A 14,264-nucleotide genomic window follows, 5' to 3' on the forward strand; every position below is an offset into this window, starting at 1 on the left:
TGGACATGAGTCCATGAGAGATAGACACTTCATTTCTAACTATAAGTAAATTCTGGAGAATTGGGAAGAAGTTACAAAGTGGGTAAATTTTCTCAAAGGTAGTATTCCTTTTTCATTTTTTGCACTGATTGTATTGCAAAAATAAACAGTATACAAATTATGTATAACACTTTTTTTTGGAAAAAATCCCTATAAATATAGTATTTTCCAAGTTTATCTGCATATGACTACTGCAACTTCCTGCAACACTTCCTAAAAGGGAGAAAATTAAATTATCATTTGTCTATCAGTACAATGAAGACATTTCAATACTATGCAATGCTTGCTGTAGAAAATTTCATCCAGTTTGGTAAACTGGGCTGAGCAAATCACAGGTATGTTTTAGATGGGTTGTTAAGACAGCAATATGTGTCTACCACCTCTGCTGTCCCTTGACAAAGAGTTGTGCTACTGATGTGCACTATAATAGGTGGAAATTCAGGATTCAGCTCAGAAAATGTGATGCTTTTTATGCTTGGTTCTGCTAGGCTAACTGATTTGGATTGGTATGATAACAAACCTCCAAAGAGAGAGACATCACTTAGGATGTGCATGGAATTAATATATGAGTTAATTTAATAAGTGTAATAAGTTAATTTAATAAGTTAATTTATACATTACTTAGGAGGGAGATTTTATCCTTTGTCTCTTCTGTAAGGTACTTGGCAGTACAGTTGCCTGAAGTACTGTGCATAAATTTTTTTTTGTAATTTTTTTTTGGTGGAATAAATGTCTTTCTGTAGGACATAATGGATGTGGAAAAAAAATGCAGTTTGGATTTTGTTTCTGTGCTCTAGTTCTGGCTTCAGCTCCTATTTCTACTGAGAACTTAACATACATATTGAAATAATTTTTATAAAAACTCTCCAAATAAAGATAATTTTTAATAAATTTGCATATAAAAATGTTCTTACTAAAATATTAGCATAGCAGATGAGATTGCAGCAAGTTAATCTCATAAAATCACCTATCTTTTCAAGAACATCTTTCCCATCTTTTTAAAGAAAAGCAAAATATCAATTTGAGTATGTATCTCAGTATTCTTCTAAGGTTATACTAGAAAATAATATATATTCAAAAGGGTGTTGGATAGAACATGACTTCAGAGAGAATGAGTTAACTTTGATATTGAGAAACAGAATTCATATGCATTGCATTGATTTTCTCTGGTTCCTGTGCATTGAACTAGTTTTCCTTGGTATGTTATTAGTTTGTTGCTTTTATTTCAGTGTGAGCAGAACACATTGCTCTGTCCATTTTCCAATGGAAGTTGTCATGGTGAGTTTTCTATAAATTATTAAATATATATAAATATATAAATATATAAAATATAAATATAAATATAAATATATACAAATATATAAATAAATATAAAATATTAAAACCAAGATGGATGTAAGTGTGCAAAATGGCTCCACATTTTTCTATATATTTCTAGATGAATTCAAGTTGTATGGAAACTAATATTTTCAGTTAGACCAAACATTCAAGGAAACATGAATGCTAAACTGTATTAAACTCTTAACTTTGGTCTAACAAGTCCTGTTTCTCATTTTGGTTTTGACTGACTTTTTCAGATTTCAAAAGTAGGGTACCCATGAAAGCACCTTTTCTGTGGGAGTGGAAGTTTATAGTGGAAGACTCATTGCCCATGGCAGTGGGGTTGGAACTAGGTGATCCTTAAGTCCCTTCCAACCCAAACCATTCTATGTTTCTGGGAGTGCCTGCTCATTTCACAGGAACAACTGTGAGCATAATGAGCCAGGTACACAGAAGGGGAAGCACTTCCCATGTTGCTGCCTGCACTGATCTTCAGATCAGGCCCAGGAGGCTGTTTTGCTCAGCTCTGGTCATGTTTTTTTCCATTCACAGAGTTGAATACTAGTATGGAAAAGTAAAAATAAGATAAGATTTTAACCATGTTAAATCTGTGTGATCTTTAAATCCACATAGGAGAAAATCACAGAAAATGTCAACTGAATTATCAGTGACACAATGACTACCAATATTGTACAGTATATCAATACAGTATAGAATAAAGAAAAAACCTAGGAGTTTGCTTTCAATTAAGGATTAAGCTGGATAATTCCACTCTTCCCACATTTTATAACATTTAAATCAAACCAGAGCACTCGCATTCTCGTGGGAGAGCTGCAGCAACCTTTTGCAGAAGATACTTTATACAGATGATTTAATTTTGGATTGAATTAAAACACTGTGTTTATTTAAAATGCTTATAAGCATTAAGGCTGCAGCAGATAATCTGTTCGGGAGGCTGTTGTCTGAATTTCTGCATTTATTAACCAGACTCATGACATTTTTATGATGCTACAGTGTTTAGTTTACTTGGGGCTGAAGGAGTGCTTTGATGTAGCATAGCAACCTGTAATAATGGCTACCAAAGACTGTATTGTATTGTATTGACTATACCGTAAAATACTATGTGTGAGAAGATCTTGCCAGTATGTATTTCAGTTGTCTTGAAGATAAACTGGTTTCTCACATTACAGAAGTGACAGACAGTATAAAATCTCTTTTCTGAAAGCCTAAGTTCTAACTTGAGGACTTAAATGCTCTGTTGTTACTTGTACCAACCAGCCTATGGTGATTCTTTGTGGGGCCTTTAAAATAAAAAACAGGGAGAAAAAAAAGAAAAATGCCCATAAAGAGAAAAACAAAATGTGGAGTTTAAATTTTCAGGAAGGAGGAGAGGAAGAGGACACAAACCTTAATCCTTATGGCAGTTGCCCTGGAAAGCATGGCAACTTACGTCTTTGTCATAAGGAAAAGAATCTTTCCTTTCTCCTTTTGGGGAGTACTGTCTGTATCAGCACCAAATGAAACAGCTGCTGTTGCTCTTGCACTGGTCCAAAGAGGGAGCAGGTGTGTACCTATCCCTCCATTTAGAAGCCAGGCAGCCTCTAATGCAATGCAGCAGGAATTATTACACTGAACAGCCTAGCAGATCTCATAAATCCTTTCTAGGTTTCTATCACAATAATGTCAGACAGGAAGTTCCCTTTAAGATTCTGTATTTTTGTTTGGTATGTATCTGTTGTTGTACATTGGACAGTACAAAGACAGTAAATCTCTGGAGATGCAAGTCCAAAAGGCTCTGGCTCTCAGACTACTGTCGCAAAGGAATTATCACCATTATAAATTTGCATCATGGTGAAATTCTAATTCCCCTCAATAGTTTAAAATCTTTACCTCTGCTCTACCAATGCCATTTAGCTTAACTCATCATTACATCCAGAATTCCCTTTCTTCATTTTCTTTTTTTTTTGAGTTGTGTGCATTATGATAACAAACACTTGTTCACAGAATAATATAAATAAGATGTGCATTATTTTCTAGTCTTCCCTTTATGAAAGCCAGGAATCATTTATCTGTGTGCTGGTTCAGGATGCATTTAGAACAGAGTGTGTTTAGATTAAACACAAGGTGGCCCGAAGTTGAAGAATAAGACCTTTGCAAATATTGCCAACATAATTTTTTTCTCCAGCAAAAATATGAGATAGTATATTAAAAAATTAACCAAACAAAAGCCTGCACAGTAAAACCTTAGGAAAATGAAACACTCCACTTCACATATTCTTCTTCCTTGTGGGTGAATATTAAGTTAAGGCATAGACAGGTTTTTAGGTACTGTAGAAATCAATGTCATATTAAAACTTAAAAGAGAGCTATATTTTCTGTGTATCCCCTGAAAAATCTTCCAAACAAGCCAAGTTATTATCATGACTCAATTAGAAATTCAAATTTGAAGAAACAATTGTTTAATTCTTGAGATACTATGCTATCTAAAACATCTCATTAATAATATGTTCTGCCTGTCATCACTTCATCCCATTGCTCTAAAAGTCCTTCATTTGTGCTTCTAAAATGTGCCATTTACTTGCTTGATACCCCAGTACATACCCCAGTAAAATTTTTATTGTGATAATTTGGCCTTATTTTGTTGAGCTATCATTACTCTTATATCCAGTTCTTGACTATTCTTTCTTTTAATTAAAGTTTTTCATTTATCCAATGTGCAGGTGAATCTGTGCAGTCATGTCACAGTGAGAGATGTGTTTTGATATTAGACTGCAGTGGACTGAATTTCTTTGACTACACTGGAGTCTCAGTGCTTCTTCAGGTATTCATGATACCAGAAAAATTCTGTATATATTAAAATTACACATATGAGTTATTGGGGGCAACTACTTCACCTATATCAGTGGATAAACATGTGATTCATGGAAAGGATGAACACAGATCTGGTTTTAAACTGCACTGTGTTTATATATAAAATTGCATTAAAATATTTATAAATATTATGGGTAACAGTGCAAATGCACATATCTGCATGAAAGAAAGACGTTTTTCTGAACTTTTTTTTTTAGTGTTTTTTTTTGGGTTTTTTTTTTTTAGTTTTAAAGTTGTTTTAGATCATATTTGATCCTGTCATGTCAGTTGCCATGGAGCCATGTATAGATTTACCCCTTTAAAATTCCGGCTTTTAATTCTGTGATTTTATGTGTATGTCCTGCTTTCTGCTAAGCCAGAGGTCAAAACACGACCTCCATGTTTTCTCCTGTGGGTGACATATCCAACAACTGGGTTCAGGCATTGCCAGAGCTCCAAGGTGCTCCCAGAGGACTAAAACTGGTAATCACTGGTTACTGTGGTGAATGGAACTAAACCCAGATGGCGGCTGGCCACAACTGAGGTTCCCCAGAGCCAGTTCTGGGCCCAGTCCTGTTTAATATCTTTACTGATGATTTGGACGAGAGGATCAAGTGCACCCTCAAGAAGTTTGCAGAGAACACCAAGTCGGGTGTGTTGATCTGCTGAAGGGTAGGGAGGTTCTGCAGAGGGGTCTGGACAGGCTGGATCGATGGACCGGGGCCAACGGTGTGAGGTTCAGAAAGGCCAGCTGCTGGGTTCTGCACTTGGTCACAACAACCCCATGCAGTGCTGCAGGCTGGGGGCAGAGTGGCTGGAAAGACATGGTTTAGCAGTGGACTTGGCAGTGCCTGCTTGATGGCTGGACTCACTGATCTTAAGGGTCCTTTCCAAACTAAACAATTCTATGCATAAAAAGAAGTTCTATATTGCGGATGAAAAATTATGTTCAAAAGCTGTTCCTTACATTTCCATCAGGTCTTGAGTTTAAAAGTTGTGTAGTGAGTACAGAGTTAAATGGGTATGCAAGGTTTGGTTTGCATAATTTTTCTGAGTAAGACAGAAGACTAGATTTGAACTTGGGTCTCAGCCCAGGCCTTTTCTTATCCTAACCATTTTTTCAATTTTTTCAATTACTTCACTTACTCATTGTACAGTGAAGTAAGTGTTGCCTTAAAAGATTTGAAATTAAAACTACACATATAGATAGGGATATAGTAAAAAAGAGAACTGGAAAAATAAGGTTAGTGGGAGTTATTCTTTATTACACATCCCTTCAAAGCACAGGGCATTCAATAAAGTATTAATTAAGAAAAAATTGTGAAACTTATTTCCAAAAGATCTTAGAGACCTCTGAACTACAAATTATGTCAAAGAAGTGTTCGACAAATTTGTGGGAGGTAAGTCTGACATGGGCTGTGAAGTGCGCAAGTTGAGAGTGAAGCATCTGGCTGAATGGCTGGTCCTAAACTGAATTACTCAGAGAAGAACACACTCAACCTGTCCTTGTTGTTACACTCCTCCCAAAATGTCATCACTGATGCCAGAGATAAAGGTATTTTTGGACTGAGTATGGCTTTCTGTTTATTTTTAAAAATAAGGTATTCTGATGGGCTTCTCACTGAATCTTGTCTTCCAGAATTTTTCCATTTTATATGGATTATTTAAACATTTTTTTAATGCAGGAACTGCTTTGAACATTCCTCATCTGGCAGAAAAAGGCTTTACTCTGGTTTTAGAGTCATTTTCACTTTTTTTTTTTTCTCTTTTACTTTCTCTCTTATTCAACATTTGGTCTCTGTGGAGTTGACCATTTTCAAAGAAAGTATAAAGAACAACTTAATGCAGAATGTAGCATGATGGTTATGGTGCTTTTCTGATAAACTCATGAAGTGTCTAAGTTTCCTAGGTCTGATTTCTTTTTGTGTGGACTGGTAGGTAAGCATATGGCAAGGAGATGGAAAAACACGCCGAAACAGGAGATCTGGAAATAACCCCCTCAAAAATTATAGTAAAAAATGAAAAATTGTTAATCAAATTCAGTTTTAATTCTTGGCAGAGCTATAGCGTACTGTGAAGAGGGGGTAGGAAATCAGTGTGGGTTCGTGGTGTTTGCATAATAGAAGGGCTCACTCTGGTGGCTGCTGGTAGTACAGCTGCTACAGCAGCATTCCAGGCGCTTTGCCTACCTTGGATATGGGGGTTTTGTGTATTTTACTCTCTGTTTAAACAGGTTCTTTTTTTTTTTTTAATTTCATGTTTTCACACATTTAGATTTACATGGACTGTAAGAACAGACACATCAATGTGTTGCTAGCACACTGCAAAGGCAAGTATCATCTTACAGAAAAATTTTAATTTGATGGTTTATATATCCTCACTATTTTATCAGTGCTCATGAGTTCGTTTTATTGCAGCTTCCTTGATAAAAGCAATGCAGTACGGTGGATATCTTGAATCTGAAAATCCTGTCTTTTTTGAATCTATTTCTTCAGCAATTGATGCCATTCAAATTCACAGGGTAAGACTTACAAGCAGGGGTAAGTGAAGTGTCAAGGGCTTCTTGGATGCTCACAGCAATTTGTTAAAAGTCTGGGAAAGTCTTATTTACCCACTGAACCTTTTGGGCAGAAATCTTTTATCTATCTATTCTCTACAACTGTTTGTCAGCCTCACAATGCAGTTACCCAGTTTTTTGCTGCTAGCACTCTCTTCCCACCATCATCTCTCCTTTTGCAATGTGTTCTCAATCTTCTAGGCTAGATCCAGAGGCACGGTGTTAAGGTGCATTAATCTGGGCATGTTCTCCACTTATGTCTCTAGAAACACCTAACACAGCCTCTCAGTGAGGCAAATTAACTCACATCCAGTTCTGCATTACTGAAACTACTATCCCTCCTGGATTGCTTGAAGCTACTTCACACAACACCACTCTGGTCTGACTGAAATCCTTCTGGATCCCCAGCAAGTTTGGTTTGAGCTACTAAGCTTGTCTCTGCCTTGCACTGTAGCATGCCGTGTAGGCTCTCTGGTGGAAGGAGGGGAGAGGAATTGCACGAGGTGGAAGAGAGAGCTAGAGAGAGAAGAAAGGCTTGGCTCAGAAATTGAGGCTTGAGGCTTGAACACGCATTGACTTACTTGAGCATATATTTACTTGCTCAATGATTCTTGCATTCCTTATTAAAAATATTGTAAACCTGGGCTTTCCTCATAAACTATGTGATCCTTTTCCATTGTAATGCCAGTGTAACCGAGTGTGCATTGCAAGTAGTGTGCTTTCCCATGGTTTTATTTATGATTCCAAACACGGCTGGAGCTTGGCTCAAGCCTTCTCCAAGAGACATTAAACTCATCATGGTCTGTGGTTTGGTTGTTTGGGTTTTCCTTAATTTTTTATTTTGCTAATTAAATTTGAGTTGCCTATGAAAAAAAACCACTTTCCATTGATTTATCCAGATTAAATTGAGTTGGCACAGTTGGTCTAGTGGCTTGACCAGAAAAACACGGTCTTTTCAGCTCTTTCCAACATTTTTCATTATGTTGCCCTGCAAAAAATAATTTACTGAAATGGTAACTGCAGGGCAAAAATAAAAGAGATGGCTATTGTATATTTTGTCTGGGTCTGATTAGGTGATTTAGAATGAACGTTGTGTCATAAAATGCCTGCATTTTTATTGACATTAATTAACTTTCCTAAGATTCTTGTAAGATAGCTATGCACTAGCATTCTCATTGTATGGCAAAGAGACATAGATAGACCAAACATTCAAAGTGAAAAGGGGGAGTTACAGCTCAGAAGTCCACTTTTCTAGGAACTGACCACATGTTTCTACCAGAGCTGCTAGGCAACTCAAACTTCGGCATAGTGGCTTAGCAGTTTAGTCTGAAAGGCTTGCATCCAGCCTCGAAATTTAAATGTAATTATGAACAGTGTATATATGCTGCTAATGTTTCTTCAAAGTATTCAAAGTATGAGCTTCAGAGGATTTTATGTGTTTATTGTGTTTAACACCTGGGGAGGGGAATGAAAAGGCAGGGTGACTACAAAAGCAGCACCACACTGTAACTATAATAATGACCAGTCTTCACGAGCAAAGATTTGGGAAAGGTCATTAACCCTTCAAGCCTGCACAGTGGATTTTTTAGGTGAGACACAGGGTGCGCTGAACTGAGCCCACCCTTTAATCCTGAGGTTCATCTGCCGGGGCCGAGCAAGCTTCGACCAGTGGCAGTGAGGGGTCTCAGGACGTAGGTTTTTGTTTAGAGTGACCTTCTCTTAGATGGATTGCCTTACAAGGCTGACGAGCTCCATCTGCCCGGGGGGCTGGGAATCGAACCCGGGTCGCAGCGGTGAGAGTCCTGCACCCTAACCACTAGACCACCAGAGGCCCCACACTGTAACTACCAGTCTGTCTATATACTTCTCCTGTGACTTTTTAAGATGCTGAGGTCAGTAGGACTTTTGACTGTTTACATTAAGGAGTAGGCAGGATAGAAAAAAATAGGAGGAAGGAGTTGGAGACTAATAGAAAGTGATTCATTCCGACTTACATTTCAGCTTCCCGCCACAGAAAGGAATAGTCTTTCACTGTCAGAAAGGTAGAGGCAAGAGGGCTTCATGGTTCATTTCCAACTCTGACTCTGTTCAGAAATGCAAAGATGCTCTTATCTACATCCTCCAATGATAAGGTTGTGTCATTCTAATTCTTATGTTTATAAATTGATAAGAAAATTGCCTGTTGCTTTATTCAGTTCATTCTAATCATAAATAATTTTTTGGAATATTAATCTTTATAGTGGTGGCATTTTCAAGCTATCACTCCATCTGCTAATTTTACATTATATTCTTGGAAAACTTTATAATATTTTTTTTTCTGTGTCTCTCAATTTAGAATTACAGCAAGTACAGTGAACAGAGTGAAGTGTGATGCCCACTCACTGAGTATGGCTAGTTTCATCTGCTCATATTCAGAATGAACTACACCATGGTTTCTCCTTAGGTTTTTTTCACCAGTGGATCTCATAGATGACCTTTTGTATGCCATATATATTTAGTACATTTAGTAATGATTGATCTGCCATTCAGAAAGAAAGTCTTTCAGCTGCTATCACTCAGAGAATGTTCATGCAATTGTTCTATAGTGGTTTTATATAATATTTTTATATCTAGATAAAAATTACATTTAGATAAAAATTATTAAGAAGTAGACATGAGGTACTGACTGTGTTTACCAATGAGATATATTCTTTTAGATATTTTTTATCATACCATTAGTTGTAATGTGCCTCTGTAGTTTTGTGTATGAAATAGAGACATTTTGAATTCTTAAAAGAGTATGTTATCATTGATAGAGTATACGCAGGGAGCCATATACCAATGCATACTGTTTCTAATGTCTTTACTTCCCCTTCCTTCTGTTCAAGACAGCCATTTGCTGTGACAGCATCATATCACAGCTATCATATGCTTCCATTTTTCATTCTTGTCTTCGTATACTTTTTAATGCCTGCCCAGGTCCATGGGAAAACTGTGTACAGAGAAGGCAGTTGCATGTTGATTAAGTGTCCCTTAGATTGTCCCCCTCCTCTAGTAGTTGTCATGAGTTATAAGTTGCTACATTTTCAAAGCCACAGGTGTTCTTTAGCTCAGACTGAAGAGGAAAAACTTTTTCTTGTTTCCAGCATAGAATAGTCTTTATTTCCAGTTTGAGCTGTGATTTGTTTGGTATTGAAATCTTCAGCTTTGGCAGCTGAGAGATGACAGTGCAGACACATAAAGTGTGTGCCACATTTCAGCCCTAATCCTGATTAGGGATGTGCAGGACTGTGTGTGAACACACAAAGTAGATGGAGGAATTCACAGGTTGAGTATTTGGTTTGTATTTGTAGATTGTCAGCAATCATACTAGATTATACTATCACATCAGTATCATGTTATATGGCAACACATCGAGGCCTTCCGGTACCTGAAGGGAGCCTACAAGAAACATGCGGAGTATTTACAAAAGCATGTAATGACAGAAGGGGGAATGGCTTCAAATTAAAAGAGAGTAAGTTTAGCTGAGATATTAGAAAAAAATTCTTTACTGTGAAGGTGGAGAGACACTGGAACAGGTTGCCCAGAGAAGCTGGGAATGTCCTAGGCCTGGAAGTGTTCAAGGGAAGGTTGGATGGAGCTGTTAGCAATTTGTTCTAGTGAAAGGTGTCCCTGGCCATGGCAAGGTGTTGTAACTAGATGATCTGTAAGCTCCCTTCCAACCCAACCATTCTATGATTCTACATACAACTTTTTTGCTCTTGCCTTTGTTGCCATATGTGAACACCAGCAATAAAATGCGAGCTGAACAAAAAGGAATCCAAAAATGAGAAAGGATGAGGTAGTAGGATTTTTTTTCTCACTGACTTAAAAAATCTATTAAAGCTAACTGCCCTAATGGCCATCTTAGCACTACAGAGAGGAGGGAAGTACAAGAGTGCTTTGTGCAGCTGGAGTCTAGAGGAAAAATCTAGTGCTGTGTTCTGTTTTCAGCAGCAGTTACACATGTATGCTTGTCTGGGCCATCCTTGCTCTGTCTGCCCAAAGCTGCTGCGTGAAGGAGATGAGGTGGCTCGTGGAGTGACTTTCATGTCCCTGCATATAGTTGTGTTAAGACATTGATAAGCTTTTCTTCTAGTCTTGATAATTACACACACTGCTAGATGACAATGGGAGAGAGCCATGGGGTTTTTTGCCTTTTCAGTTATGAGTAACTCTTGGAGTTATTTCCCACTTTATCTCACAGATGACCAGAAACGTTCTGTACATATTCTTCTGAAACTGCTTTCATAATTACTGTGGAAAAGGTTGATAAATAACTGTGAGAAGCTCATTATACACAGAAGAAATAAATTCCGTATATTGTCCCAAGTGCATTAATTTCAGATGCTGTAGTTGATTGCAAATGACTCATTACATCATTGGACTCAGTAACAGGCTATAACATTTGATTAATAATTTCCTCAAACAGTTTTAGTAATTTATTAACACTTTAGAAACTATTTACAATGTACTTTAATTGTAGAAGCATCAATTTTATGTCATGGCTGAATGGAGATTTCTACTTAACTGCAAACTGAATAAATGAATAAATGGTATCTTTTCTACTAAGTTCAGCATTTATTCTTTGGTGGGTAAATGTTTTTTTCTGAAGATGTACAGATAAGTTGATTAATGAAATTGTTACAAATAGGGTCTTTAGCAAAGATAACATCTACCAGGAGACTTTCAGTTTTGTTCTGAATGATCTTTTAAATGGAAAAACACAGATACTTTTAAAATTCCTTGTAGTGTTAGCCCTTGATGAAACCCTCTGCATCAAATGATCAATTTTGTAGTGCTTATCAAAATTACTTCCAATTTCTACTGCTTTCAATAGGAATAAATTTTCCACAGTTAAATGGCTGTTTTGGGATGGACATTTATCTCCCATTAGCTCAAAGATCTTCTGTGTTGAGTTTAGGCCTTGTAAAACTGCTCCATAGAACCCTGAGCAGCCAGTGGCGGAGGATCATTTCTCTTTTGCTATTGACCTTGAAGGGCAAATTACTTCACTACTGATACAGTTTCCATTTCTCCACAACCCACCCCTCTGAAATCTTGAAGTTTACTGAAACTGTGCTTGCACATGGCCTGTCTTCAAACCACCAGGATGAGATGCCATCAGACCTCATGCACCTCATGGACTGCCAGATCACCAGTTGCTCTGCTGGTGGGATGGGAGTTGCTTCGTGTCCTCCCTGAGTTGCTCTCTGCAAATCTCCGGTGATGGTGTATTTGTGCCACTGAGTCAACCGACAAACAACTGCTTAATTCTTTGGTGAAGATTTAAGGAAACACCCTAAACCCTCTAGGTTAAGTTTTGGAGGCAATTTCAACTATCACTTTAAACCGTTCCCTCAATGGTTCTTTGTACAGACTGTCCACTAGCTTCCCTCTGGCTCTCAGGAAAAATTATTATGTGAATATATAGAAACCAAACCCAAAACATCACAATTAGCTTCACTAGAGCAGAATGGAATGGAATGAAATAGAATAGAGTAACATTTGAAAGAAACCAACAGTGATCATCTAGTCCAACTGCCATTATTATAAAATGATAGAATGTTATAAATAGAATATACCATATTTATTCTTCTGATCCAGAAGGGTGAAATGAGCCAAACTCACCCTGTAGGATAGAGCCTACTATCCACATGGAGGGGAATTAAAGTCAATAAAATAAGGAGTTTAGTTATTGTACCCTCCTGAGGCAGACACTGATCTTTGTACCTTCAGCTTTATTTACTTGAACATCCTTAGGGAGTTTTCAGAATAATGCGAAGTTTTATTAACTGTGCTTACGTATGTGAGCTTATGCAGTGTTAGCAATAAGAGCAAAGTGTGGAGGTCTCACTGCTCTTACTGATTTCTAAAGGTGCAAGAGATAGACTGCATATGCCAGCAGAGGCTCAATGAAGTCTCTCATTTACAAACAAGTTTTAACTAATGAAACCAGTGAACTACCAGTGAACTACTCTGAGTAGTAAGCAAGTCTGAAAACCTAACCATTCACTTTGATTCCCGTATGTATACTTATACCTATATGCTCAGGTTTTACATTTCTAAATTCAAAATGTATCAATCACCTAGCTTATGGAAATCAATGCTTCAATATTCTGCATTTCATAGGAACTTTAATATAAGATTGCTTTCCAGAGACAGCTTGATGTGTTTAGGAATTTTTAGCTATTTTTAGGAATTAATCTACATTTTAAATAGTACCTCAGGTTAATGGGAAGTTTTCCACAATATTTAAGTTTTGCTAATCAGAATATATTAAAATGGGGATCTAATCAGATGCTTCTTACAGAATTTGTGTTTCACACATTCCAAAACAAAGTGAGCAATGAGGAAAAAAATAGAGTGCAAACTGATGTTAAGAAATGAATATAGTGGCAATTAAAAATTTAAAAAAATTAGGCATAAAATATGTAATAAGGAAAAGACTGTTAACATTATATTTATGCAAATTAAATGCTTCTAATTCTCATCATATGTCTTTCATTTTAAAGGTTATTTGCCCTGATTCTATGATTCAAGTGTCACAAGGTCTGGCTGTAGCTGCTTTGACATAATTTATTTGACAGCTCTGTGTGTCATAAATATATAATGTAACAAGGAAAAGTATCTTCACTGTTGAATGAAAACATTAATGCGTCAATACCGGGTTTGAATACTGTTTGACATTTACTAGTTACAAAAATAAAATATACAGTATGCCTTGAAAATATGGTAGTCTTATTTTTGGAAGCTATTTCTTTGTCTACAGAAATTAGTGTGTCATAAATAAATGGAGTGCAGTTCCAGAGTGCATGCTAAATGGTGCCTTTATCATCAAGATAGATTTTTAGTAAAGATCACCTAATCTGTATGTTTCCATATGTTTTACATTGCAATTAATAATTTTTTCTTGTTCAATTCTGTGTATTAGCATATGCAACAATAAATTTATACTGAAATAAATTGGAATATGAGACAATTTCCATGTAGGAGGAAAATGCCTTCATTATTTCCATTAGCAGCTTTTTTAAAAAAAAAAAACAAAAACCTGTACTAACCAATCTGTAATGTATGTTGCCTTCTCCAACCTTGCAAAGTATTAAATCTTCATAATCAAAGAAGAGAAACTGCCTTACATTCAGAAGTTTGACTTGCTCACAGCTCTTACGGGAGTATGGCATCTAACAGACATTTTTACCTCTTTAAGACATACAGAAGTCTTGGACCATTTTTTCCAATATTGCCTTCTTGCATGCGCTGTTGCTTGAATATGTCTTTTTTAATTGTCATTTGCATATACAGATGGTGCACCTCATATCCAATTTGCGCATACTGATGGTATTGCTTATATACAGTCTGTGGCTTATCCCAGTAGAGAGGAAATGATGGGTAAACCCTCCCACCACCTCCCAATAACCGTGATGACATTAATGGAAAATGGATTGACATAATTTTAAAAATTTGGCCTTGAAAGTAG

The 14,264-nt window shown here is 36.7% G+C and overlaps 1 protein-coding gene across 3 annotated transcripts in view; it reads left to right on the plus strand.

Annotated features, from left to right (window-relative positions):
- The window catches only part of SLC26A7 (solute carrier family 26 member 7), an 85,914-nt gene extending 72,438 nt beyond the window's left edge, over positions 1-13,476 (plus strand). For all 3 annotated transcript variants that reach the window (XM_017830573.1, XM_017830570.1, XM_017830572.1), the window contains exons 15-19: positions 1,269-1,317; positions 4,080-4,180; positions 6,484-6,538; positions 6,627-6,730; positions 9,102-13,476. In XM_017830573.1, coding sequence (XP_017686062.1) covers positions 1,269-1,317; positions 4,080-4,180; positions 6,484-6,538; positions 6,627-6,730; positions 9,102-9,137 — 345 coding nt within the window. In that variant the 3' untranslated portion in view covers positions 9,138-13,476. The remainder of the gene's footprint in view (positions 1-1,268; positions 1,318-4,079; positions 4,181-6,483; positions 6,539-6,626; positions 6,731-9,101) is intronic.
- Positions 13,477-14,264: the final 788 nt, after the last annotated feature.

Source organism: Lepidothrix coronata, unplaced genomic scaffold (assembly GCF_001604755.1).
Source record: "Lepidothrix coronata isolate B3197 unplaced genomic scaffold, Lepidothrix_coronata-1.0 Scaffold181, whole genome shotgun sequence".
NCBI lineage: Eukaryota > Metazoa > Chordata > Aves > Passeriformes > Pipridae > Lepidothrix > Lepidothrix coronata.